The following is a 27,455-nucleotide window of genomic DNA, read 5'->3' on the forward strand; positions in this document are numbered from 1 at the left end:
ATTTTTGCAAACTTAAATCTTAGCTGTTAGAAGACAAGCTATTCACCGTGATTTGCATGATCCTCATCTGGCACCTGAACAGATCAATGTAAACTACAGTCATTTTAGTCATTTGCTCTCTGCTTCAAATATTATTATGACTTTTATGACATATATTCATTCCTGTTCAAAATTAGTTTGGCCATAGCTTCAAAGCTGCCACTTGTGTCTGTCAGTTCTAGCCTATGGCTATAAGGGTAATGTAATGACATAATGTATAGGAGCCTTTTCTCTTATATGCCTCTCCTACTGCACTCAGTTCTTGTTCCTTCTGAAAATGTGGTACCTTTATAGGCTATACTACTAATGTGCTGCACAGCATCACTTAATTCCATTTAAGGTGCTTGCTTTTCATTTTCTGTAATTCCTAATGAAGTTCTGCCATCTGTCAAGCAGAGGTCCATGAGAGCCCAACAAAGAATGTGCATCTAAAATGCTGTCAACCTTAGAACTTTGCTGGAAAAAACTTACTCATCTCCCCAGAGAGCTGCTTCTGATTCTTAAAGGAGAGTGGTCTATGGAAATGCTAATATGGAGGTCTTTAAGACACCTAGAAACTCTTAACTGTCCTACTGCATTGTGAATAACTGAGCATAACTGTCTGGCATCTTAACAGTTTGGTCAGTGCAGCTGAGGATAACATAACACCAGGTATACTGTAACACATCTATTTAACTCCTGCTTAAGTTACAAATCCTGGCACAAATGCATTTTCTTGTTTTCTTAGGGTGCGTTTGGTGGAGAGGGGTTCTCCACACAGTCTGCCACTTATGGAATCTGGAAAGGTGAGAGACTGAGAGCAATCATTCTTCCTCATGACTCTTCCCAGGGTGGTGAGCTGCTTCAGCTGGATCTCAGTACAAATCTGTGCAACGAGCTTCAATAATGACGACATGTGTGGGAGAGGCACTAGAGAGAGCATTAAATTAACAGCTAGTTAAAATGAAGCCAGGTGAATAAAAGGGAAGCAGCAGGATATATTGCTACAAATGAAAAAAACAAAGGTCTTCATGCAGAACACATGCATGCTGCTTAAACTGTTAAGTAATAATTTAGTAGGAAGAGATGGTTGATGCCTGTGGTGCAGAGAGGACTAGAATGAGAGGGATTGACTTTTGGGACTCTGCATTAATAACTTTTGTTTTGATTCATTCAAGTTCTCATAATTTCTGTTCTAAACATTTACTTCTCATTCAAGATTCTTCCGGGGGTAAAGGTCATCATAGCACACACAGAAACCAAGGGACCTCTAGGAGACTCGCATTTAGGAGAGGTAAAGCTTTGATGCTGTTATACTTTATTAACAGTGATTTAATACAGACATAAGTCATGTTTGATAAGTGACTGTTTCTTAGTGGAATTACTACAATTGCCTTGATGTGGCAAGTGAAGGAAGTCTGTTTACATATTTGTATGTATGTTTGCATGATTCCTCTTTATCATCCCTAATGACACGTATTAAAAACTCTCCTTTTCACTCCTATGTCCTGGTATTTTTCTGTGAGGCAGAAGTTAATAAATCTTAGTAATTGAGAACCAAAAAGATTGTCGATGGAACAGAATTTTTAAAACCAATAAATAATGGTGCCTGGGTTTGGCAAAATAACCTCTGTAGGTATGGGAGTGGTTCCACTGTTTCATTTCAACATGGGAGTGATCTCATTGTTCGTTTTGGTTTGTGCATTTTTTATCCCCTAGATATGGGTAAGTAGTCCACACAATGCTACTGGTTACTACACAGTGTATGGAGAAGAAGCGCTGCATGCTGATCACTTTACTGCTCGCCTGAGTTTTGGAGACACTCAGACCATATGGGCTCGGACTGGGTACCTTGGCTTCCTGCGCAGAACAGAACTTACTGATGCTAGTGGAGGTAAGAGAAAACAAATGTATTTACAGAAGCATGTGCTTGAGACTCCTTGGGATAGCTAAGCTAAGGAAGAGTAAGCTGTCCTGCAAGTTTACCCTGACTTCCGTCAGAGAGAAGTGCTGAATGCCACAGGAATTATTGCTCTGTACTTGCTCACTGATTATAACAATACTGGGCAATCGTCCAGAATGAGAAATTCATAATGCCCTTTTGACATGTTTAGAAACCATGCTCACCTTCTTTTATTTCTACTTAAACAAAATGAGCACACTTGGTAGAAGCACTAAAGCCTTTCTGCTGACTTCTCCTCTGAACCAGTTCCCTTTAAAGTATTTCAGTGCTGATCTAGAGAATATGAATAATGTTGTCTTTCAGCAGTTTTAGGATGTGAAATTCCCAGGACAGTGATTTCCTAACCTTACAGAAGTTAAAGGTTTAGAGGAATAACTTATTCGTAATGTTTCTGGTATAGAAAATAAATGGTTTATCTCCTTTTTTCAGTCTAAGCCAACATACCAAGACTTGAGAAACATAAGCAGATGGAAAAAAAACAACTACTCCTTTTTCTCTTGAGACAGGATATGGATTAGGTATAACTGTCTTGATTATCACAAAAAAAAAAAAAGCTAACTCTAAACATCCTAAGAAGAGGATGGATTTTGTTTGGGTTTATGAACTCAGAATACATTCCGTGGGAAAAGACAATCAGATGACTAAGAAATTTGGTTTAGTCTGGATCCATTTGCTTGGCATCAATAGGCAGAAGTGCTATATGACCTCTTAATTCTCTTCTCTCCAAAGGTAGAGCTTGATGTATATTATAGATACTCTTTTTCCTAGGAATCACCAAGAACATCTTAGAACACTAGGAATAAGCAGATACAAATAAAAATGTTTCTTTCATAGATCTAATGATGTTTTAAATGTCTGTGCTATATTGCAGAGAGGCACGATGCCCTGTATGTGGTAGGCTCTTTGGATGAAACACTGGAGCTCAGGGGAATGAGGTACCATCCCATTGATATAGAGACCTCTGTAATAAGGGCACATAAGAGCATTGCAGAATGGTAAGAGCCTCATCATGAGTTTTTTGTGTCCTTTTCTTTTCAAAAACAGAAGTCAGGTTCTGCAGAACAGCATGCTAGCCACAACTTTGAGTTTGGTTTTCATACTTTAAAAGAAAGGGTGGGCAAGATATGAACTGGGCAGCAGAGCACTTCAGGTTGTGTTGTTGACTTTGCTGGTTGCGTCAGAATGTACACAGTTGGATGTGGTAAACATGTCTCAAAGATTTCTGGAATTATATCTTCTAACAAAGAATATTCTCATTAGGTTCTACTGGATGATGTATACCATTTGGCCATTGGTCATCTTTAGCTTCAAAATGGCAGTGTTTACTTGTAAGCTTTGGGGAGTTTTGTCTTTCTTTTAAAAACCTCTGAAGATATACACAAGCACATTACTATCAAGTATGCATGTGCTGAATGTGAAATCTTGATGGCTCCCATTGTAGTACTTAAGCACAAAGGACTTTTTAATATATGATTGTGTACACAGAAGAGCAAAAGGCCTACTTTTGTACATGGACAGTTGAAAAACAAGTGGCAGAGAACATTCCAAGAAGTTATTGCTTTAATACCTCTCAGTTTAGGATTTTTTTCACATAACTACTACACTTGGTTTTATTTATGGGGTTGTTCAAGTCCTTACAAAATTTATTTCCAGTGAGTCTGTCTTTGCTAGCTGGCTTCCTTGGACTGTGTTGGGGTTTTCTCACGCTAAATATTTGTATCATACCAACAGTGCTGTGTTTACATGGACCAACTTGCTGGTGGTGGTTGTGGAGTTGGAAGGCTCAGAACAAGAAGCATTGGACCTGGTTGCACTGGTGACAAATGTGGTTCTGGAAGAGCACTATCTCATAGTAGGTGTTGTAGTCATTGTGGACCCTGGTGTTATTCCCATCAATTCCCGTGGTGAGAAACAACGAATGCACTTGAGAGATGGATTTTTAGCTGACCAGTTGGATCCTATTTATGTCGCCTACAACATGTGAGAGCAGAATATCACATCAAGGCTAAAGCACCAAAATCCAAGTAATAACATGGGAATCCATTTTGTGTTTGTAAAGCTGTTGAAAATGGAGATACTGATCTTCATAGACCTTCATCTCTTAGACTGCATTTGCTTTCATAAATCCATTGTAACGGTTACAGCTGTTTACTGGAATTCCTGAAGGAAGCTTATTAGAACTGTCATGGACCAGTGTTTTGGTTTTTTACAAAAATTATGAATGTCAGTACTTGATGCACTGCATAAAAGGACATAAAGCTCAGTGGGGAGAGAACACCAGCCCTGAGGAGGACTCTTAGAAATAATACTGAAAGTCATGAGTAAATGTTCAGAGTTCACCCTCCATGTGATTGTTTGCAATATATTGGCAGTATGTGGGTTGAGAGGCACCCTTAAAGACTGCACACATCTTTACCATATTCTCTACTGTACTGAAAGGAATTTTGCACAAAGCTAAGATTTAAAAATGCAGCCTTTATATTTTAAACCACAGGCTCATCCCTACACAGAAGAAAAAAAACTCATTTCAATCCCAGATTCGATGTAACAGTGACGCTGCTGTTCGGCTTTTTGTACCAAGCAAAAACAAATACTGTAACAGGGTTACTTACTGTGCCATGCTGGACTCTGTAATGCTATAACCTTTATAATAAAATATAAATGAATATCCAGTTTTAATTACTTGATGCAGGAGCTTTCACTGCTCTTGCTGTTGTAACTTCATGTTAAAGTTGCTTGTTTTCATAGCATTAGCTGTTTATTACTGCCTTCCATAATGCCAAGTATTTGAAAATTCATTCCAAAGCCAACAGTCTCTGAATGATTTCTAGAGATGTTTACAAAGCATGGTCTTACAATATCCTGTGCTAAAACTTATGATAGTAATTTTTTTCCCCACCATGGAAAAGATACTCAGTGTTAGCTTGATCCACCATGGTACAAACTTTCGTTGTTCTTAGAGTTGTATTTAGACAGACTTCTTTGTTCAAGCTGAAATATCCAGTTGGTTGAGTCGCACTTGACTAATTAAGGTTTTGAAGCTTCTGCCTGATCTAATACTGCAGTGAACCTAATCCAGAAAGAGAATGTGAAGTTACTCAAATACTTCATGTATTTGGAGGTAAGCACGAGACTAGCAAATAATTATTTTTATAGAATTGCTAAAGACTTTGACCTAAACCTTTGTTTTCTTTCCTTTTTTTTAAACAAAGAAAGAAATGCATGAGTTTGGCAAACAGCCAGGTTTTTCTGCAAGGCAATTCTGCCTGGATCAGTGCCTAAGAAAGATGGATGTCAGCTTCCTGATACGAGGATATCAAATTGACTGTTGGTAAAATAAACTATAAAATCTCCCAAAAAAACTTTCATATATGGTAGTTGTTTGCCTTCATGGTGTTTGACTTTGGTGTATTATACAGCTGCATACTCTACTATGACTGTAATTATGTACAGAACTTGTGTAACTTATTAAGTACAGCATCCTCTAGCAGTGGGCTATGGGACATTCCTCATAACTAAACAGCTGGCAGAAGTAAAGACTTACCTTTAATGTTGTAGTTTTTTAGCAAATAAAGCGTTGTAAGGTTTTTGTATTGAGACATTGATGAAAGTGAGACAAGTTGCCTTGTAAAGTAAATCTAAAACAGAAAGCACATTAAACATTTCAAATCAGCTCTTGAAAATCAAGATTTGCTGAATGTTGAAACTTGAGCTGTTAGATCAAAAACTTACCTAGGGTACACAATTTTCACTTGTGTTTTAGACAGTTTAATGCCTAAAGAGCTTTTTTTTCTGCAACATGTTATTGCAGTTGCTTTATAATTAAAGCAATTACACATCCTCAAAGTGTGGATGTTTCTGAGTTTTCTGTTTTCAGTAACAAAACTGAAGTGTGTGTTCTTTCTGGTCTGGCTTACCTCCCTGCCCTGTGTGGATCCTCTCCACCCACAAGGGCAATTGCTGCAGACTGAGTTTCTTAAACTTGGGGGTGAAGAGTACAGCTGGGAGGGGAGATGGGCCGGGATGGGACAGGGGGTGCTTAATACCCCTCCCCTCAGCATCATCTTGCTTATTTCACCCAGCAAAGCAAAAGGTGGCTCTTGACTTAGAGCTCTGCCCACCTTGTGTCACACCAGCTTCTTGAGTAGAGTGAGAGGATTTTCAAGTGCTCTACCTGCGGGGAGGCCTTCAAGCAGGCATTGTCCCTCAAGCAGCACCTGAAGATCCACGAGGCATGTGACCCTCACTCCTGCTCAGTTTGCAAGTTAGCCTTTTCCAGGCCCTCTTACCTCCATCTTCGTATGAGAACACACAGTGGGGAGCAGCCATGCCACTGTTCAGTTTACAAATGGACCTATGCCAAAATCTCTACCTTTGAAAAACAGTAAAAAGCACCAACAGGATGAAGAGAAGCCTGATGGTAAACCCGAAATAAAGACCTCCAGGCCAAAAACACTGGCTGGAAAAAAAACAGGAGCACAGACAGCAGCACCAAAATGACATCCTCAAGCAACCTCACCAGGCTAACCCAAAGCAGCAGCAGTAGGCAGAGAGGTTGTAAAAGTCACTAAAGCGAGAACTTGCCCTGGGCTTTCTGCAACATGGCTTACAGAAGACACAGTGTCTGTTTTTTAATCAAAATAAAATTACATAGAGCACCACCTTTACCCCAGAGCATGCTTCCAAGCAGAGTTCTTTTTCTGACACAAGATTCAGTGCAACACTTCTCTGGGATGCAAAGGATATCAAAGTATGCTGAGGCTTCCTGCAGCTGATCTGGAGTGTAGAATGGTCCATCCTGACAGGGTGATTCCACCCTGTTTGCACACCCCAGTGGTTTTGTGTCATGTCAGCAGCATTCTCTAACAAACTAAAGAGGCTCCAGAACAAAGCACCTGCTTTTAAACAGAGTGAAAGAGGGATGCTTCTTTGTAAGTGGAAATTACAGCTTCTTAAAGGCAACGTTTTTGTTTGAAGAGTTTTTGTTTATAGGTGTGCCTACAGAAAACAGATTTGTACCAACATTCAGTGTAGGAAACAAGCAGGATTTTCTCATCATCTGTCTTTAAAAGCACTGTACATAGAAGGAAGATAGCATCTTTGAGCCTTTTCTGTTTTGCCTCAGTTGACTGAAATAAGGCATTGTACTTCACATCCAGATAATGCTGTGTATGAAGCACGTTTGAAGCACAGCACAGTTTTATTGCCAAAGAAATTTAACTCGTCTTTCTCAAAACTAACAAGTGTCAAAAATCTGTAATTCATCTTGAACTGAATGAGTTTTCACATTTGAATTACCACCTCTTCGTAAAAGTGCAAGAACTTTTGTTTGTTTTAACCTGATCATTTTGAAATCTATAATGCAGCAACAAGGGAATCCTGAGCCTCATGTTTTTCTGAATTAACTAGTTGCTGTAGCTGGTTCACTGACCAGTCACCATGCTGAGGAAATGAGGCAGGATGCCATGAAAGCACTGCTGTTGAAGCAGAATATTTCAGAGTTGTTCTGAGGCATGAGATTGGACTCCAGTGAGTGCTAAATGACTTTGAAACGTTAATGAAACTGCCTTTATTGCAGCAGTGGTTTTTGTGGACCAGTAACTTCAACTGTTCTTTTTTAATAAGCTTTATGTCATTCTGACAACAGTACTATGAGGCTACTTTATGCCTTTATATGTTGCTTATTCCTACCCTGAAATTTACAGTGGAAAAGAAGAAGCAGTGAGTTCATTTTTAGTGTACACTTCTAATCTTCAGAACCAGATTCCTGATTTCTTTAATGCTGTTTTCCTGCTGTTGTGTATTGTGCCCTTTAAGCATCCTTTGACATAGGCTTCTGGTTTTGTTTTCTATTCACAACTCTGTTTTAAGGACAAAAAGGCATTTTCTGAAAGCTTGCACATTTTAAAGTATTGCAGTGTATCAGACCAAAAATCATGTTGGTAGATGATACAGATAGATTACATTTAAGAAGTAATTTACAGCTAACAGACTTCACTAAATAATTCTCTAACTTTCTGCACCTCGGGATTTACTTGATGCTGGTTATATATTTAGTTGGTTTACAAGCCTTAAGTATTTATGTGGTCAGATATTTCAAATAAATTGTTTCTAAGCCAGTTCCCTGTCATGACAATTTTTTGCTACAGTCTTTTTGTTTTGTGGCCAGTCGTGTTGTTAAGGAGGAACTTGACATACTGGTTTTTATTTTCAGCTTGGTTCTGCCAGTGCCAAGTAAGCAGAGTTTTGTCTTTCTTTGTATTTCAATTCATGTTATCAAAATAATATACACAACTATCTTTTCCTCCAAACACTTTTTTTTTAAATTCTGTTCTCACCTATACATAGAAGTTTGCTTATAGAAGTGAAAAACTTGCGCTAATTTTCTAGCATTCCTTGAAACTTGCCTTGCAAATGTAACTGCAAAATAACAGGTGTCTTTATTTCAGGCATTTTTCTTTGCCAGATGTGAATAGCATTGCCATGTGTGATGGTTTGGGAGTTACTCGTCCCCCCACTCTTATGAAGTCACCCAGACTAGACTCAGCCGGCTGGAAGTTAAGGAATGAAGCTTTATATTCACAGCTTAGCACAATATACAAGCAGGTACTTGCAATATATTACAAATATATACAGCTGTATACAGAAATATACAAATTAAAAGTAATACACAAACACAACAGCCCTCCCAGAAATCAGAGTCCCCAGGAGGGGCTCCCAACCACCGTTCCACCTTCTTTCCACCCCTCCACCTTATCCTAGAGTGTGCTTTACATGCAAGGTGAGTTTGGAGGATCGGCAAGGGAGGTTGGAAGCCCAGGGAGAAACACAGACTCTTACAGACCAAGACACACATGCTCTCCCTTATCTGTGTTTGTGTTCTTGTTTTTATACATCTCAGCAAGCCTATGAGTGAAGTAGACATCACCATTGTTTTCACAGCGTATAATTTTTCTCATTAAAATATTCCATTTAGCCTCAAACTAGCACAATCCACCCTTGTCTGTTTCACTCAGAGTTTTGCTGAGACCCATCTGTCTAATCTAAACCAATATTTACAATAATATTACAAGTTCAGGTCACACTTCATTCTGGCTATCTCAGATGTCGGTGATTCAAAAGCTCAAAAAACAGTAAACAGTTTGTCTCCTCACAGATGAGATGACAGCAGGGACTGCCAGATGACATTAGGTTGGTGCTCACATACTGTAGATTCTCTCGTAGCTTGTGTCTTTGGATTCCAGGTAATACCTAGAACAGAAAACTCCAAACAGCTTGTATTATACATGCTGAATTTAAACTCTCTCAGCTAAGGTTAGATTTCTCTGTGGAATACACTGGATTTCACCATTCTCCTGCATTACCCAGTAGGTGTGACCAGGACCTTCAGCAGAAACCACCCCTCAGACAGGTTTCCCTTCGCCCAAAGGAGAAAATACCCAAACAGTTTTTCCTAACAGGTTCTCTTCACATACAACAGGAACTTTGTATTACTATCCACTGTACCAGATCTCTTTGTGCAGGTCCTGCTCTGTTTACTGAACCTCTACTATTTACCAACCAGGTAGCTTGTGCTAAATGTTTGTCCCAGTTTTTCAGAGTTCCACCCCCCATGGCTTTTAGGGTGGTTTTCAGCAAACCGTTGTAGTGCTCAATCTTCCCTGAAGCTGGAGCATAGTAGAGTATGTGGTAGGTCCACTCCATGCTGTGCTCTTTGGCCCAGTTTTTTACAAGATTGTTCTTGAAATGAGTGCCATTGTCTGACTCAATTCTCTCTGGAGTTCCATGTCTCCACATGATCTGTCTCTCCAAGCCAAGAATGGTGTTACGTGCAGTAGCATGTGGAACTGGATAGGTTTCCAGCCATCCAGTGCTGGCCTCTACCCTCGTTATCACATACTGCTTGCCAGAACGAGATCGAGGTAGAGTGATGTAGTCAATCTGCCAGGCTTCACCATACTTGTACTTTGACCATCTCTCACCATACCATAAGGGCTTGATTCGCTTAGCCTGCTTAATAGCAGCACAAATGTTACAGTCATGTATGACTTGGGTGATAGCATCCATAGATAAGTCAATTGCCCTATCTCATGCCAAATAGTAGGTTGCATCTCTGCCTTGATGTCCAGATGAATCATGGGCCCACCGAGCTAAGAACAGCTCACCTCGGTGTTTCCAGTCAAGGTCAAGATCAGAGTTTGTATCAACTTGAGAAATCTTAGCAGCTTGGTCTGCCTGCTGGTTGTGTTGGTGTTCCTCAGTGGCTCTGCTCTTGGGCATGTGTGTGTCTACGTGCCACACCTTCACTGGAGTTCTCTCCAATCATGCATTAATATCCTGCCATAGATCACCAAATAGGCTTTCCTTTCCTCTGCCAACCATTCTTTTTCCAGTCTTTTAGCCAACCCCACAGAGCATTGGCTACCATCCATGAGTTGGTGTAGAGGTAAAGGATAGGCCAATTCTCACGTTCAGCCACATCAAGAGCAAGTTGGACAGCTTTTACCTAAGCGAACTGCCTGGATTCTCCTTCTCCATCTCTCGCTTCGGTAACTCTCCTGGTAGGACTCCAGACTGCTGATATCCACCTTCACTTGTTCCCAACAAGACAACAGGAACCATCTGTGAACAAAGCATAGTTCTTTTCCTGATCAGAAAGATCACCATAGGGAGGAACTTCTTCAGCACAGGTTACTTTCTCCTCTGGAGGTTTGGTACAGTCTGTGCCTTCCAGCCAGTTGGTGATCACCTCCACCAGACCAGGTCGGTCAAGATTACCCATTCATGCTTGTTGGGTTATCAAAGGTATCCACTTGGACCAGGTTGCATCTGTGGCATGATGCAGAGATGAACCTTTGCTTTGAACATCCAGTTTAGAATCTAGGAGCTAAAAGCAATTGTGACTCAGTTCCAATCACTTCAGAAGCTGGTTTCAGTCCTTCATAGGCTGCTAGTATTTATTTTTCTGTTGGAGTGTAATTTGCTTCTGAACCTCTGTAGCTACAACCCCAGAAACCAAGTGGAGGACCACGTGTCTCAATTGGAGCTCTCTGCCAAAGACTTCAAGTTGGATCATTGTCACAGCCATATAAAGAATGTCTTTAATGTCTGGACCAGTTTGAACAGGTCCCAGGCCCACTGCATGGACTACTTCTTGCTTGATCTGATCAAAGGCTGCTTGTTGTTCAGGTTGAAATCGTTTCTTTTTCAAGTCACGTTGTGCAGAGGTTTGACAATTTGACTGAATCCAGGAATGTGTAGTCTCCAAAATCCCACTGCACCCAAGAAAGATAGAGTGTCCTTCTTATTGGTGGGAACTGCCATGGTGGAGACTTTCTTTATCACATCCTGTGGATCATCAAGGGGGGTTAGAAGTAGAAGGATTAGTTACACAGAAGCAGCCTAGGGAGAAACACAGACTCTGACAGACACACGCACTCTCCCTTATCTGTGTTTATGTTCTTGTTTTTATACATCTCAGCAAGCCTATGAGTGAAGTAGACATGACCACTGTTCTCTTTTCACAGTTTATAATCTAATTTTTCTCATTAAAATATTCCAATTAGCCTCAAACTAACACACTATGATTGTGTATATATATACCTTTCATCTGGCATACTTACTTGCTGTATCAGAATTTCAGTAGCAAGAAAATACAAAAGTGGCCTTTTAAAGATGAGGTTTATGTTGCTTCTTAGTATTTTAGAGGTATTTTGTTCTATTGAAAAAGTTTCTCATTTTGCTCTTCTAGTTTCCTGCTCTGTCAGCTTCCTTCTCCCTCCATTTGGAAGTCTACACTGTCTAGATGCAGGTTGAGCTGAGACTTTGTACGGTAAAATCCAGCGTCACACTTTAATGCCCTGACCACTGCAGTACAGTAAGTAATGCCAGGCAAATACTGACCTGGTAGGGGAAGCAAATTCAATCTGTGGATCACTCTCAGAAATCCTGCCACTTTATTTTTTCAGCTTAAAGTGCAGAGGGAGAAGGAACATTTTCCATGTCACTAGCTGCCAGGCTGAAGGAGTACCTCTTAGTGCTGTTGGAGCCTGTAGCATGGAGTTCTGAACACATGGAGGCACAACCCAGAGGTGCAGTGCTTTCTTTATGCTATTGCTGTACTGGATCCAACAAAGTTAGGAATGTTCCTTTGGGGTCTGTAGAAGTCTGCATTTGATTTGTGGGTGAGCTGTGGAAAAAAGCATATTTTGGTTCAAAGAGAAATGATTTTTCTTGCTGTCAGCCCATGAACTCTGCTATTGAAAGATTGTGCTGAAATTCACTTCCATCCATGGTCAACAAGATGATTTCTTTTCAAGTGTGCTAACAGCAATAATCAGCACTCTGACTAAGATTAGATCCTGTGCTGAGGAACTTCTGGGGGTGTCTCTAAGTACATTTTCAGTGCTGGTAATTGTGTATCTTCTTTAGGGAGAGGGTTCCTTTTCTCAAATGTGCTTTGCCTAAAATAGTCTGGAGAGAGAATAAAAGTGCAGATTGTAATCTAGAGCCAAAAGTAATGGCAGCATTTTAAACTGTACAAATGTGATTCAGTAGAGGTGTGATGCAGCATGCATATAGTAAATGCACCCCAGTCTGTCACTTTTCTCATTTGCCAAGTTGATCTGAGTGTTAAAACATCTCAGGCTCTTCTTTTTGGTCTACTTTCTTCTCTTTATTTCACTTTTAGTACTGTTGATTAATCTTGTCTTGTCAGGATGTTTCATATAAGAAGCTATCCGCTGGTGCCCTTCTAGTGGGAAATTCACTTGTGTGCGCTCCTAGAGAGAGTCAAAAGCTTAATAGATGTGTTGAAATGTCAGACTGGCACTGCCAGTGTAATAGTATTCTTTCATCCTTGCAGGTACTCCAATGGTACAGACCCCAGAGCTCCATTTTACCAAGCCAGCCTTTCTGCAGCTTGTCACACACGAGTCTGGAATAATGACCAAAAAGTGGATTTTATGCAATCAGTGCAATGTAAAATCAATCTGACCAGTGTCAGGTAATTTAAGAACGGGCTCATTCTGTTGGCTGGAATGGGGACATAACTAAAAATGACTTAATAATCACATTAGCCTATCACCTTCCCTTCCTGAAGAGTGAACTATTCCTGACAGAGCCTGAAAACCAGTGGTGCCAGGACTGGCACTTCTAAGTGACTAGCCTGTCATTGTTGGGAGGCTAGCCTGAGTGTCCTCTTTCACAGCTCAAGGAAGGTGGTTGCAATAGCAAGATGGTCCTTGTCTGAAGACATGTAATTTTGTGCATGAAATCATTATGAAATGTGGAGTGGGGTAAAGATGACCTCATCAGTGAGCATCTTTGTTGTGATTTTATATATAGATGTTGCTAGCCATGAATGTGTAACTCACAGGTGTTGCTGAGCCAGACAGCATGTGCAGACTGAAAAAGGCAGGAGCATAGAGGAAATTGTTCTAGGTTTAGTTTTGGCTTTCCAAAGGCTCACCAGCGCAAGCTCCTGCATAACCTTAGGAGCAGCAGACACATCCTAAAGAGCAGCAGTCCAGCAAAGAGTGCATTGCACTCTTTTGGCCTGGCAGGTACACCTGCCAGTTTGGACAGCCAGGAGGAATATGGTATCTGTGACAGGAACATCCATCATAGTAACTTGCGCCTGCAGCCTCTTGTCCCTTCACTGTGCACCTCTCAGATGGGTCTGGCTGCATCCTCTTTAACACCCCATCAGCCTGGAGGATAGTGGAACCCTTTGTAAGGGAGTTGCTATTGTATCAGGCTGCAAGTGGTTGTAGAACAGAGCTTGCAGCTGCAACAGAAGTTCCTCCCTGATGCCTGCATGGGGCACAGTGCCAGGTTCTGGAGTGTGTGTTGCCATATCCTCAGAAAAAAGGACATTAAGAGGCTTTGGGTTGTAAAGCTGCTCTCACAAGGCTGTCAGCCAGCCAGTAACTGTGACACCACCCTTTCATCTGAAAGGGTGGTGAGAACCTCCTGCCTGCTTGTACCTGTTGTCCACATCATGGTTGTGTAGGTGACATTGCTCACGAGTCTTCTGCAAGTCTCAGCAACCATTAAATGCACTTTTATCTGAGCAGAAGAATTGTAAGCTTTCCTTTCTGCCAGAGACTCCCTTGCAGGCTGGTGCACTGACTCGGTGGAGGGGATGCTCTGTGTGGGCCAGCAGGCAGCCTTTTCAAAGAAGGGGCACCTATAGGGGAGCAGGTGACAAGCAGCAAGAGCAGCAAGCAGTGTCTTTCACCCAGACTGCTCCTAGTGGCACAGTACAAGTGAGTGGTTGATGAACGCTGAAGAAAGTGCATTTCACTCAATTCATTCTGACTGCTGTATTTTTCAGGGAGTGAATGCTATGCTGTACTGGCTAATAGGCTAGGAAGAAGCAGGATCAGATGTGAACACTACCCTTTCTAGCCTGTTAACCGGCAGGCAGCTCTAGACAACTTCCCTGATCTGCATCCTGTCTCAGATCCTGACAAACCTGATGTGAGTTGTCCCTGGTGTGCACCACACTAGGCTCTGCCAAACCACGAGAAAAAGGCTTGCAGTCATCAAAGTGGGAGAAAAAGGTAACCAAAGCAGCTCACTCCAAAGAGGGTGGGAATCATAAGCTTCTGCTTCCAAAGAGCTGTGCTCACAGTCCTGGCATACAGAGCAGCATTTCAGACGGAGGTCCCTGGCTCTGTGCCATGGTCACTGTGTCCATTTCTGAACCCACAAATGCAGCAGCTAGAGATGAGCTAGGCTACTCTTGAAAACTCTTGAATGATGGTTAGAACAGAAGTCTAGGACATATCTGAGAAGTGGGCTGGTGCTTGTTAAAGTTGTTGGAAGGAGATGATGGGCCTGATTTAGTGCCCTGCACACACCCATAACGTATAACAAGATTTATGGGTCTCACCTCTGCCCACAGCACTCTGCCTCACTTGAGCAGGGCCCAGGTATTTAAAGGGTGCCTGACACTCAAATCAGGTGCTGCTGGCAGTGGTGCCTTCCAAGGGTGTTGTGAGCTCTGCCTCTGATAGGAGCTTTTCTGCAGGTTCAGTGAACAAAAGTGGCTTCTCAAGGCAGCAGCGACTGGCAGGACACAGTTGGGGAGCATGGGGGCTATGGGAGTGTGAGCACCTTTCCTATGGCTGGTGCTGCACTGAAACATGGTGTCCCCAGCCCCTCGTGGTCCACAAGGACATGGGCTGATCATCTAGGGTTAGGTGGAGTTGGTTTATTATTTCCATTAACGATGGAAACCATGTGCCCAGGTTTTTATGATGCACAGAGGTAGGAATGTTCACTCTGTCATATGAAGGAACAGGACAGTGATCAGGGTCTGTAGGGAGGACAGCATTCCTGGGGAAGTGAGTGCTCTCTGTGCCTGAACAGGCACACTGGACAGAGGGAACTGGGTCCCAGCTGGTGGCAGGGTGACGGCATCCCCATGACAAGAGATGCTGCAGAGGGGATGTGTATGAGGACAGATGCAGTAGGGTCACACAGAGACAGCAAGACCATGGCACATCCTGAGGCCAGGCACTGGACCTGAGTTACGCAGCTCTGGACACTGTCCAAGAGTAGTGCCTATGGTACTGAGCCCAGGCTGGTGGCCCATAACCACTATTGTGAAGGCAGGTCCTCGGAAGGAACCACACTGCTAGGCTGTGAAATGCCATCAACACCCACTCCATTGGGTGTACATCCATTTTTATTAACCACCCACTTGTCTGGCACTGCTGCTTGTCACCTGCTTCCCTACAGATCTTCCTTCTCTGACAGGCTGCCTCCTAGCCCACAGTAAGCACCACGGCCATGGGGTCTGTGCGCCAGCCTGCGAGCAAAGGGATGCTTAACAGCTCTTGGGTTCAAATGAAAGTGTACTTGCACGCATGGTGGCAGCTGCATCTGGCAGAAAACCTCTGAGCAACAGACGCAGGCAGCCACGACATGGACGTGCAGCCCCCTCCAGACTAAAGAGCGGTGCCACTGGCCGGCTGATAGCCTTGTGAGAGCACCTTTATGGCCAAATGCCACTTAGCGCGGCTGTTTATGAGAGTATGGTAAGGCGCGCCCTAGAGCCGGACACTGTCCCCCGGCAGGCATCAAGGCAGAGCAGGCGAAGGCAGCGGCACGGGAACCGCAGCCAGGCCGCTGCGGGGCTACCGTTCGGGCGCTGCCCCGGCCCCAGACACCTGCCCACGGAGGCGGGGCTAGGGGCGGGGCTAGGGGCGGGGCTGTCGTCCCGGTTTCGCGGCCCCATTGGCTGCCGCCTGTGGGGCGATGTCGGCCCAGCGCAGCGCGGCCGCTGTACAAGTGCTGGGACCGGCTCCACGGCGACAGGAACGCGGGCGGCGATGGCGGCGAGTGGCGGGTAGGTGCCGGCGCGGCGGAGGGGAACCGGGGGGACGGAGCAGGGTGCTGCAACTAACGGTACTCGTCTCCTGCAGGGTGGTGCGGAGGCGCGGTGGCCCATACCGCACGACGGCGGCTACGGCGCTGCCTGAATGGCGGCTGCGCTGCGAGGGCGGTCGGCAGCGCTGGCGCTACCTAGGCGACGGCGATAGCGATGGCAGTGGCGAAGACGGTGGCGAACGGCGTGCGCAGACGGTGCTGGAGGAGCACAGCCTCGGCCTGGACACGGTGCGGGGTGGGGGGCCGGGGCGCCGAGCAGGCGGCAGGGACCGGCATGAGGGGCACTCCTGACTGAGCCATTGCCTATCTCCAGGCAAAGACGCTGCAGCCCTTGCCGGCGGCCGACACGGCTCGGGAGGCTGCCCGCAAGGGCATGCAATTCTACGCTGCCCTGCAGGCCGAAGATGGCCATTGGGCCGGCGACTACGGCGGACCTCTCTTCCTTCTGCCAGGTAAGGGATGCCTTCCCTACGAGGAGTGAATGTGTCAGATTTGGTTTCATGTAAGAGCCAGCATATCTGATCTTCTAGGTCTCCTCATCACATGCCACATTGTCAAGCTCCAGCTGCCAGAGGGGGTTCGGAAAGAGATGGTGCGCTACCTTCGCTCTGTGCAGCTCCCGGACGGAGGATGGGGTTTGTGAGTAGCAAAGATACTTATTTTAATGATGGCATCTCCAGCGTTCAGTACTTGGAGCTGCTGTCGCATCTGGCCAGGTTTGGAGAATGGGATTTGGCAGCTGTGGTACCTCTGAGTGGCTGGACTTGTGTGGCACTCCAGGTGCACTTTTGTCAAGAGATGGCTGGAGCATTAAGTCGACTGCATCTTCTCTGTGGTGTTGTATCCCAAAACACCATGTGTGACTGGCCAGTGCAAATCAGTGTTTCTCCTTCTATTGTTTGGATCTCCCCTTTTCTTCAGTCACCGCTGGCATTCCATTTCACCCCAATAAAGACAGCTCTGTGTTTGGCTAATGCTAATAGCTAGCTAATGGCTATGCTGTCTTTGTGCATGTGTATAACAGGCATGTAGAAGACAAATCAACGGTATTTGGCACAGCACTCAACTATGTAGCCCTGAGGATCCTGGGTGTAGGACCAGATGACCCTGACATTGTGCGGGCCCGTGTCAACCTGCACAGCAAAGGTCAGCTCTGTTGTGCCCAGTACACTGGGGCTGGTACACTGTTGAGAGAGGTCTGGTTGGATCTGAGGGCTGCATGGAACATGGTGGGCTGCCAGGTAGTGGAGGAATGGTTGCTTTTGCTTGCCATTGATAGCACCTGCATTTTCAGTTAATGGTGGAGAAGTGTGTTGTGGTTTTGTACCATTGCTTGCTTGCCTTTCTTCAGGACTTGTGTCCTAACCTGTGTGGCATGCTTCAAAACACAGGGAGAAGTCAGCCATGTAGTGGGGAAGAAAGCAGCAAGCTGGCACGATTGCATTAACTCTGAAAGCTGGTACTGTTCTCTGCAGGAGGTGCTGTGGGAATTCCTTCCTGGGGGAAGTTTTGGCTGGCTGTCTTCAATGTTTACAGCTGGGAGGGGATGAACACGCTTCTCCCAGAGATGTGGTATGTGCTGTCCTTGATGGGGAGGTAGGAGGCGTTGTCAGATCCTGCCATCAGCCTTTAGCCAGAGCTGTCCCAGGCACTGATGTTTACTGGGATGCAGCTGTGGAACTCTGGGTACTCAGGCTGTTTGTTAGCTCAGAGAACAGCAGTAAAGCCAGCCAGTGGGTGGATAGCACTGAACACTGTACCAAAGGGAGATGCCAGAGTTCAGACATCCTAACTTTACCTACAGGGTCCCTGATACATCCATGTGCTCCGTGCCTGCCATCGGTATCTTCCCTTTGTGGCCAATCAGAACTGGGCACTGGCTGAACAGGACAATTACATGTCAAGCTGCCACCTCTAACTCTCATTCATACTCCAAGGGCTGCTGGGTGGCAGAGAGGGAAAGCATATGACTTTTTCCCCAGGAGAAATCAGGGGCTGCACACTACCAAGGGCTGCTGGTGCTCTGTCATCAGATGCACATAACTGCTAGTCTGAGCCCTCTGCCTTGAAAGTCACGTGGGGAAGCAAGTGGCCATTGAACTGACTTCTCTCTGAGTTTGGTGTCCTCCCTGCCCTCTCTCAGCTGGATCAGGAGTGTCTGATGGCCCTGGCGTGGGGGAGCAGCTCTGTTGGAGAGATTCTGAGCAGAGTCAGGCCATATAAATACTCTGTTTTTTAATGCTTCAGACATACCAGCAGCAGCAGGCCTGGTACAGGGGACAAGGAAGGGCATGCCCAGCTCAGATCCCTGTCAGCACATGTATCTCCATGCTGCCCTCAGCTCCTCTTGTTCCTCATAGTAGCATCTTCTGTGTTGCAAACAGGCTGCTTCCTACATGGTTCCCAGCCCACCCATCCCGGCTCTGGTGCCACTGCCGCCAGGTTTACCTTCCCATGAGCTACTGTTATGCCAAGCGTCTGACAGCAGAAGAGGATGAGCTCATACAAAGCTTGCGGCAGGTGAGGGGTTGACCCTGGTAGAGCTCCCTGACCTTTTGTTGTGCCAGCCACGTTCTTGCGGTGCAGTCTCTGGCTTACAAGGTGACAGCTCTCATACCCACAGTCTCTCTGTCCAGGCAGCAGAATCAACTTCCAGCAGTAAGCTTTCTCTGGGTGCTTGCTCCCAGCTTGCCAGGCTGATGCCCTTTTGTTATTTCATGATAGGAACTGTATGTGCAAGACTACGCCAGCATAGACTGGCCAGCCCAGAGGAACAATGTGGCTGCCTGTGACGTGTACACGCAGCACAGCTGGCTGCTAAGGCTTGCCTATGGTGAGTGCAGTTTTGGCTGGGGCGGGGCCTTTCCATGTGCGCTGATGGTGGTGGAACTGAAGATGCCTTGCACTATGGGGGCTCTTTAGAGTCTACTACTAGTTACTGGTGCATACCCTGGCACTGAGATAGAAACGTGTATTGTATTGTGTGATCCTTGGGCTTTTCTCACCTTGACAAGAGTCAAGGCCTTGTGCCCTCCTCCTTGGGCCATTCTGGGTCAGAGCAATTCCCATGCCTTCCTCAACTTGGTCATCACATGGGCAGTGGTCCAGATTGTAACAGCAAGTGAATCTGTTTTTTTCATTGCATGGCCCTTTATTCTCCTATAGCCATCATGAACATGTATGAAGCCCACCACAGCACTCACCTGCGGGAGCAAGCCATCTCAGAGCTGTATGACCACATCAAAGCTGATGACAGATTCACCAAGTGTATCAGCATTGGGCCGGTAGGACACTTACTGTTGATCCTTTTAAAATGCTCACAGGAAACAGAACATGCAGAGGACATGGGGACAACTGTGGGCCTGGCGCAGGGTCTCCTTGTGGTCCAGGGAAATGATGTGAGGTGAAATTCTGGAGTAGTCTCATGGCACCTGGTCCACTAACTGAGTGATGCCATAGGAAAAAAACGAAGGCACTACAGGTGGAGCTGTTGGAATCAAGCCCAGGACCACCTCTATTTGGCTTTATGCTGGGTTGGAGGGATACATGTCTCTGGGGATGGAAGAAGCTGTATCTGGGGCAGTGACAGTGTTGCTTTCAACAGATTTCCAAAACAATCAACATGCTGGTTCGCTGGTTTGTGGATGGGAAGAACTCTCCAGCTTTTCAGGAGCACGTTTCTAGGATCCCTGACTTTCTCTGGTAAGGGTTGAGCATGGTTCACCCGGCACAGCACAGAGCTCTGATCCATGTGGGGTGAGCGCATCATGGCTCTCAACCCACTTCCTGGTGCTCTTGCTGTGCCTGCACTGCAGCACTGTGCTCTCTCTTCCCGCAGGCTGGGCCTTGACGGCATGAAGATGCAGGTGGAGTGCTGTAGGAGTTCAGCTGTGACTGAGAGGGACCCTGGTGTGCTTGGGCAGCCCCTGGAATAATGGGATAGTTTGTTCACCCTGGGCCTGAGCTCTTAGCATCTCTACCTTTGATGCTTGATGGCCTTGTCTGTCTCACTGGCACTTCCCCTGGCTGTGCCAGGAGTGAGTAGTGTCTGTCCTGCTAGTTTGCTTCTCTGTGGCTGTGTACTGACGGGGCAGGTCTAGGCCTTTATCCCCTTCAACCCTTTCATCCCCGTGGGTCCTGAGAGAAGTGAAAGAGAAGGACAGGCTCCAGTACTACATATGGAATGAGCTGCACTTCTCTCCTAGCTGTTGTGTCCCTGTGCTCCTTACTGCTAGCCACCTCTTCTGTCTCAGCTGCACACAGAGCAGGCTGAAGCAACTGTGTCATTTCCTATTCCCTTGTTGTCTCTGAACTGCTGCCTTTGTCCCCCTCTATACCAACTGCGATGTTGGGTGATGTGAAACAGACACAGGGTGGAAGGAACTAGTAGGGGTAATGCAGGAAGGATGTGCTGTCCCATAGACCCTACAGGGGGTCAGGCTGCTGGCAGCACCTGCCCCTCACTATCTACTTAACTCTCTTCTAGGGCACAAATGGATCCCAGCTCTGGGATACTGCTTTTGCCATCCAAGCTTTCCTGGAGGTAATGCATCCCTCAGTGCCATGTGCTGCTGTAGGAAAATGGTCACCCTTGGCACATCCCTGAATACCAGCAACTTCTACTGTGCGTTCCCTCAGACCTCTGCTGTGCTAGTTCTGGCTTGGGGTCATAGTGCTGAGCCAGGGAAACACACATCTCAGAGCCCACCTCAGTCATGGTAGGCAGGGTGCCCAGCACAGCTGGTACAGCCTATCTTTGCTAGTGGCTTTTGGAGGAGGAGGAGGAGGCAATGTTTCCAGATGTCAAGTTAGGCTTCCCAGTTGCTACCATCTTGAGGTAAAACCTTGGGGCCTTCCTCTTTGCTCTGCTTGGCTTCAGCATATTGCCATTTGGCAGGGGCAGTGTGCAAGTCTCCTGCATTCCTGCACTGGGGCAGAGACAGCTATGGTGAGCATACTTTTTGGAGGGTGGTGTACTTGTACTGGTAAGCCCCTGACCTGGCCATGCAAATATCTGTCTTAGTGATACTAGCAACAATTGTTAGTTCAGCTTTCACTGTAGAGGTTTGTAATGGAAGTGGGAAACAGTATGAATGTAAACCTACAGGAAGTGTTCATTGAAGGGCTAGGCATTAATGGAACCTAGATCATCAGGTCAACAAGGTCCCAGTATATTCCCTTCTTCCTGAAGGAAGCTCCCAGCTTCCTGCTGACTATACACCTTTGTTTCTAGGCAGAAGCTCAGAAGATGCCTGAATTCACATCTTGTCTCCAAAATGCTTACGAGTTCCTCCGGTTCACCCAGGTGAGCAGAGACAGTTGATGATGTCTCTCACATCCTGGCTATGCAGACCTAACTGCTTCTCAGAGCCCTGCTGCATGTGTCAGTTGCCTTCTGAAGGGCTTTTCTGAAAGACTAGACTAGCAAAGTCTTTGGGACACTCTCCTGGTTTTGGTCCGTATTGCTGGAAGCCAGCTTTGCAGCTTGGAGAAAACCTTGGCTGGGCCCAGGGATGTTTGGGTTTGTCTCTAAGAGAGGCTGGAAAATGGAGAGCTTAGTCTTCTTTGTCCTGTCTGATGCACACACATTTAAGGCACCATTCTGGGAAAGCCAGGCTCCTTAGCAGCTTGGTGCAGATGCAGTTGCAGGCTTTGCTTATAGTGCTGTGAATGGGGCCACTGAAAGAGGCTTCTTGGCAGGAAAGTGCCCAAAGAGGGGACACTTGAAACCAGTCCAAAATATTATTTCAGCACTCCCTGCTCCAATGCTGACCTCTTTCTCTGCTTACCTCAGTAAAAGACAGGTGTTGCCCTGTCCCATGTGATCCTGCAGCTGGGCACCTCCAGCCTGCTCTCACTTGTTTCCTGTCTTTTGCAGATCCCAGAGAACCCACCTGACTACCAGAAATATTATCGCCACATGAACAAGGTGTGATGACTCAACTGGTCTCTGAAGAATGCATGAATAGGGCAGGGACTTGGGCAGAGGGGACAGGAATGAGGAGCAGCACCTCCCCCTCTTACAAGAACAGAATGGGTTAGGGGAAGGTGCTGAGCCCTCCTGACCTCTTTCCAGGGTGGATTCCCCTTCAGCACCCGAGACTGTGGCTGGATTGTGGCAGACTGCACAGCGGAGGGGCTGAAGTCAGTTATGTTGCTGCAGGAGAAGTGTCCCTTCATAGCCAAGCTTGTCCCCTCTGAGCGTCTCTTTGATGCTGTGAATGTGGTAAGTGGTGCAATAATCAGAGACAAGAAAAATGCAGGCAGCTAAACTGAGATAGAACAAAAGAAGTCTTAGCCTGATGAGTTGTTAGATCTGGAATTACTAAGCTAGTACAAGGCACTTGATCTGGTATGGCAGTGCTGTATTTACTGTGGTACAAAGCTACATATGTAGCATAAGGTGATTTGATGGTCCAGATGAGGCCTACTTTTCAATGTAGTTTGGGAGCTGGCTTGTCCGCCAGCCCTATGGTCTTGTAAGTCTGACTTTGTCCTCACACCTGGCTTGGAGCCAGACTTGGGTGGTACTGCTCAGTCTTAAGCCCTTTTCTTGCTTGCCTGGGCAGTTGCTGAGCATGAGGAACTCAGATGGAGGCTTTGCCACGTATGAAACGAAGCGAGGAGGCCACTTACTGGAGCTGTTGAACCCCTCGGAGGTGTTTGGTAAGGGGAGCTGTGGGGCTAGTTATCCTGTCCACTGTGAAAGGGATACAGTGGACTGGCCTCACTGTGCACAGTGGGTGCCTGACTTTGCCCCAGGCCCTTCTGTGGATTAAGTGCACCCTGGGTCCAGAGGGAGAGGCTGGCAGCGTGTGGCTCAGAGGCTGCATGGCAGAAGGCCTATCACACTGACACCCTTCACCTTCTGGCAGGAGACATTATGATTGACTACACCTACGTCGAGTGCACATCAGCTGTCATGCAGGCACTGAAACACTTCCATGATATGTTCCCTGAGCACAGAGCCCCAGAAATCAGGTGAGGCACTAAGATAAGCGTACAGGGGAGATGACAGGCTGCAGTGTTCCCTGCCATGGCCTCTGTTGGCACGGGCCCTGCTGAGCCTTGTCAGGGGTCTTGCCTGGACAACTGCTTTGGCACGGAGCAGCCCCTGCAGCGGACGTTGATGCTGGGATACTGGGATGCTGGGATACTGATGACTTCTGCAAACCAGAGTGCTCTGCAAGAGGCTGGAGCTTAGCCCCTCTCAAGGAGCAGAGCATAAAAATTGAGATCAGGCTGAGGGAAATTGGCGGAGATCTCCCTGCGTCGTGACCAAGCTGTAGACTGAGTCCCCTGCTTGCATGCTGGCACAAGGCAGAGAAGCACCCAATTGGTGTGCGATTTGACTCCGATCATGAACAATGTGGTTTCTGGTCTGCATGTTCTTGCCTCTTTAGCCCTCTAAAAATGGCACCCATCAAAGCCTCAGACTAATGAATGCCACTGAGTTTGAGGTGCTTCTGAATCCGCTGTCTTTTTCCTGACCAGGGAGACTCTGCAAAAGGGCCTGGACTTCTGTCGCAAGCAGCAGCGAGCTGATGGGTCCTGGGAAGGGTAAGCAGTGTTCTTGGTGCCCAGTTTTCCTCTGTCTGCCCCAGTGTGAGTGGAACCATGACAGCACATATTCCTGGCTGGCAGGATCTGTGGGAAGGACAAGTAGTTCCTCTAGTTCTTGTGTTTTGCTCTCCTTTCCTCTCCCTGCAGCCTAGGCAGAGCAGGCACTTTGTGCATTGCAGAAGACCCAGACAACCCCTCAGGCTAGGATGATGGCTCCAGCTCCGCTCACAGCACCCACTGATGCCTGAGTGAGCTGGTCATAGGTGCCAAGTGACCAGGCATGGTTGTGCCATAGAGAAAGGCAGGCTGCAGCTCTGTGCCTGCCTGTACTCGTGCTGTGAACACACACATGTTGAAACCCACCTCTACCTGGAGCCTTGCATCCCTGACAATACTGCTCTCCCCTTCTTCCTAGGAGCTGGGGCGTTTGTTTCACCTATGGCACCTGGTTCGGTCTAGAAGCGTTTGCCAGTATGCAGCACACATACCGCAATGGGTGAGAAGCACCTGTTTGGTTACCCTGCCCCAACCTGTTCTTTGGGCTTGGCCAAAACTCTGTGGTGGGGTTAGGTGGATATCCTGGTTGCACATGGGCTCTCTTGCCCCAGGTACTACTCCTTTCAAATCTTGTGCCTGCGGTATGGCCATGGCAGTCGCTGCCTGAGCCTTGACCTCTCAGGGTCATTCTGGCCATGGGCAGGGCCAAGCACAGCTCCTGTTTGCAGCTGGGAAACAGAGGTGTGCAAATGCTCTTAGCCCCTGCCCTGTCTGATTCTCTGCACTGTCTTTGCAGTGTGGCATGTCGAGAAGTGGCCCAGGCCTGCCAGTTCCTCCTCTCCAAGCAGATGGCAGATGGTGGGTGGGGAGAAAACTTTGAGTCGTGTGAGCAGCGCACATATGTGCAGAGTGCCACGTCGCAGATCCACAATACGTGTTGGGCCCTGCTGGGGCTCATGGCTGTCAGGTAAGAGCATCCTTCACCTCTTCAGGCACCACCTATCCCTGAGTGCTCAGTGAGGTAGGACATACAGGCTGGGCTGTGTAGCAGGGCTGGCACAGGCCCTGGGCCTGCCTGATTTAGGCCATACACCCAACCATGTTTGATTGTGACCTCACTGGCCACCTCCTGCAATGTGAGACTGCCATGTGCAGTGCTCCACAGGCCAGTATGGAGGATGCAGTGCAAAGCAAAGGCCTGGATCACAATTGCAGGCCTCGAGCCTGGAATAATGTTTCTCTATTCATAATGTCTGGTGTCAAAGGGTTGCAAGGGGCCTTCCCAAAGCACTCAGCATGCCTGAGTTCCCTAAGCACATGGATGGGAATTTGCAGGCAGCTTGGATAAGAATGCTTACGTTGTCTCCCTTGCATTTTGCAGGTATCCTGACACTGATGTGCTGGAAAGGGGCATCAAAGTGTTGATTGATAAGCAGCTACCCAATGGAGACTGGCCTCAGGTACATCTTTCCTCAAATCTTTCCAAGGGGTTCCCTGGTGTTGCAGACATCCTGGGCATTGTGCAGCTTTGGAAGGGAAGACATGTGTGGCTTTTGGTGGGGAACTTCAAGAAGGCAGTGAGCTCAGTGCCACATCTTGGACACACTGTGGTCCCTTGTCACCCTTAGCACTTTGCTCTCTGTCTATCTCTCAGGAAAATATTTCTGGAGTATTCAACAAGTCGTGTGCTATCAGTTACACCGCCTACCGCAACGTCTTCCCCATCTGGACGCTAGGCCGTTTCTGCAGGCTGCATCCCGACAGCCCTCTTGCTGGCCAGCTGCAATCTGGATCCTCGGCTGGTGTGGGGAAGACCTTGTCTGCCTGAACCTAGGCTGTCCTACCAGCTGCTGCATGGGGGGACAGGAGCGTTTGCTGCATAGGATGTCTCAACACTGATCTTAACATGTGACCCGCTGCCTCTGCAGCACCACAGCAGCACTTCTCCCTGGCAGGCTCCACCTTCTGTTGAACCTCTTCTAAAAATCCACTTTTAATGATTTTTCCCAGGTGTATCCTACCTCACAGGATGGGTAGCAAAGTGCCTTTTCAGACCAATATGATGATCTGAGAAATCTGCCAAGCTGTGTTCTATTACACATCTAAACAGATTCTCTCATCCTGGGTAGAGCAAGGCTGCCTTTATCTTCTCCTCCTGCTGTCCAGGTTGGCTGTCTGCAGAAAGAATGTGGGCTTGGGGCCTCCTGTGTGCCCAGCATTGTGCATGATTGGGTGCACTGCACAATCTCTGCTGAGCTGGCCTCTGTGCTGTGGATGCTAACAACTGCCTTTGAAATACTCTACTCTGGAGCCTGTGCGGGGAGGGAAAGGCAATCTGTCCTCCTCCAGGTGGATGGGAAAGAGGAATGATCAACTCAGTTTTCTTCCCATCCTGTGCCCCAGCTGGTGGCACCTGACTTGCCACAGCCTCACAGGTGAAATCAGTAGTGTCATTCCCATTTTGAAAATGGGGAAACTGAAGCAGAAAACTCTAGGGTGCTGAGCATCAGGGCACAGCTACTCCCTGTGCTCTAGTCTTTCCCCAGAGCAGCCTCTGTTCAGGCCATGGTGCAGTTGGGTGTTCACATTTTGTTGTCAGAGTTGGAAGTCACACTGGCTGACAGACTAATAAATGGCTAATGGTGTTGCAAATGGAATGTAACTGCATGCTGGTCCCCTTATGATCTGGCACAGTGTGTGTCCCAAGCAGATGTATCGTGTACCCTGGCTTGAGTCATCTCTCCTCAATGGTATGAGAACCATGTTCACCAAAAGCTACATTTGGAGCCTGCACAGCAAAGGCAATATGAGCAGAGTTGGGATTTATTAATCTATGCTCTCCCTCCAGGGAAAGCCCAGGGCAGTCAAGCACTGCTAGTCATTGTGAGCTGTGGGGGCCCAGGCACCTACAGCGTCAGCGTGGGAAAACCTTGGCTGACCCTGGGCCCTCTGGTCCTCCAGCTCAGGGTATAGGCTCTAGGATGTGACTATGACCTAAAGTGGCCCATTCACACTCGTTTCCTGTCACGGGGCTGGATTTGTGGTGCATCAGAGCCCAGTGTCCCTCCATGACATGGCCCAGGGACACCAGAACATTCCTGCCTTCTCACTTTGCTTCAGGACCAGAATATGCTCCCCACCATATCCCCTCTGTCTCTGTTCCTTCAGCTTTCTTGGCCTGTCCTGCTCCCCATCACTGCTCTTTCTGTCTCCGTCTCTGTGTCCTGCCTTATTGAGGGCTGTAGGGAGGTTCCATTGCATTGCTGTGGATGTTCAGTGTCCTCAGGGTGCTCCTGGGTTTGCTTTCAGCACCCTATGACCTGGATACATCCAGAATTGACGGCCAGGCCAGCATGAGTGGTGAGGGGAGCTGAAGTTTGCACAGAACAAGGAGTGCTTGTAGATGAGAGCCTGTCAGTCAGTCCAAGCTCCACTGAAGTCATCACAGCTGCTTGAGTAGGCACTGAGACATTCTCTTTGTCTTCAGATGTACCTCAAACTCTCCATACACCTT

General features: G+C 46.8%; 2 protein-coding genes across 7 annotated transcripts in view; both read left to right on the plus strand.

The window, feature by feature from the left end:
• DIP2A (disco interacting protein 2 homolog A) overlaps window positions 1-5,827 on the plus strand; it is a 106,419-nt gene extending 100,592 nt beyond the window's left edge. For 5 of the 6 annotated variants that reach the window (XM_064160425.1, XM_064160446.1, XM_064160439.1 and 2 more), the window contains 5 exons: window positions 767-824; window positions 1,238-1,312; window positions 1,738-1,912; window positions 2,853-2,976; window positions 3,713-5,827. In XM_064160425.1, coding sequence (XP_064016495.1) covers window positions 767-824; window positions 1,238-1,312; window positions 1,738-1,912; window positions 2,853-2,976; window positions 3,713-3,965 — 685 coding nt within the window. In that variant the 3' untranslated portion in view covers window positions 3,966-5,827. The remainder of the gene's footprint in view (window positions 1-766; window positions 825-1,237; window positions 1,313-1,737; window positions 1,913-2,852; window positions 2,977-3,712) is intronic. The other variant, XR_010306090.1, reaches the window with a different exon arrangement.
• Window positions 5,828-16,231: 10,404 nt separating this feature from the next.
• LSS (lanosterol synthase) lies at window positions 16,232-26,593 on the plus strand. Its single transcript, XM_064160484.1, has 22 exons — window positions 16,232-16,340; window positions 16,417-16,609; window positions 16,695-16,833; window positions 16,912-17,020; window positions 17,406-17,527; window positions 17,857-17,953; window positions 18,766-18,901; window positions 19,106-19,214; window positions 19,547-19,665; window positions 19,986-20,083; window positions 20,220-20,247; window positions 20,868-20,924; window positions 21,615-21,686; window positions 22,260-22,310; window positions 22,458-22,607; window positions 22,951-23,047; window positions 23,257-23,362; window positions 23,876-23,941; window positions 24,360-24,440; window positions 24,738-24,908; window positions 25,323-25,401; window positions 25,596-26,593. The coding sequence occupies exons 1-22, from the start codon at window positions 16,324-16,326 to the stop codon at window positions 25,767-25,769; spliced, it is 2,271 nt and encodes a 756-aa protein (XP_064016554.1). The 5' UTR covers window positions 16,232-16,323; the 3' UTR covers window positions 25,770-26,593.
• Window positions 26,594-27,455: the final 862 nt, after the last annotated feature.

This window comes from Pogoniulus pusillus, chromosome 2 (genome assembly GCF_015220805.1).
Source record: "Pogoniulus pusillus isolate bPogPus1 chromosome 2, bPogPus1.pri, whole genome shotgun sequence".
Classification (NCBI taxonomy): Eukaryota; Metazoa; Chordata; class Aves; order Piciformes; family Lybiidae; genus Pogoniulus; species Pogoniulus pusillus.

Bases quoted from the DNA above. Each gene is read 5' to 3' on its own strand.
- LSS (XM_064160484.1), top strand. The intron at 21,687-22,259 runs GTGAGCAGAGAC...TGTCTTTTGCAG, and splicing joins AGTTCCTCCGGTTCACCCAG to ATCCCAGAGAACCCACCTGA. The intron at 23,363-23,875 runs GTGAGGCACTAA...TTTCCTGACCAG, and splicing joins CACAGAGCCCCAGAAATCAG to GGAGACTCTGCAAAAGGGCC.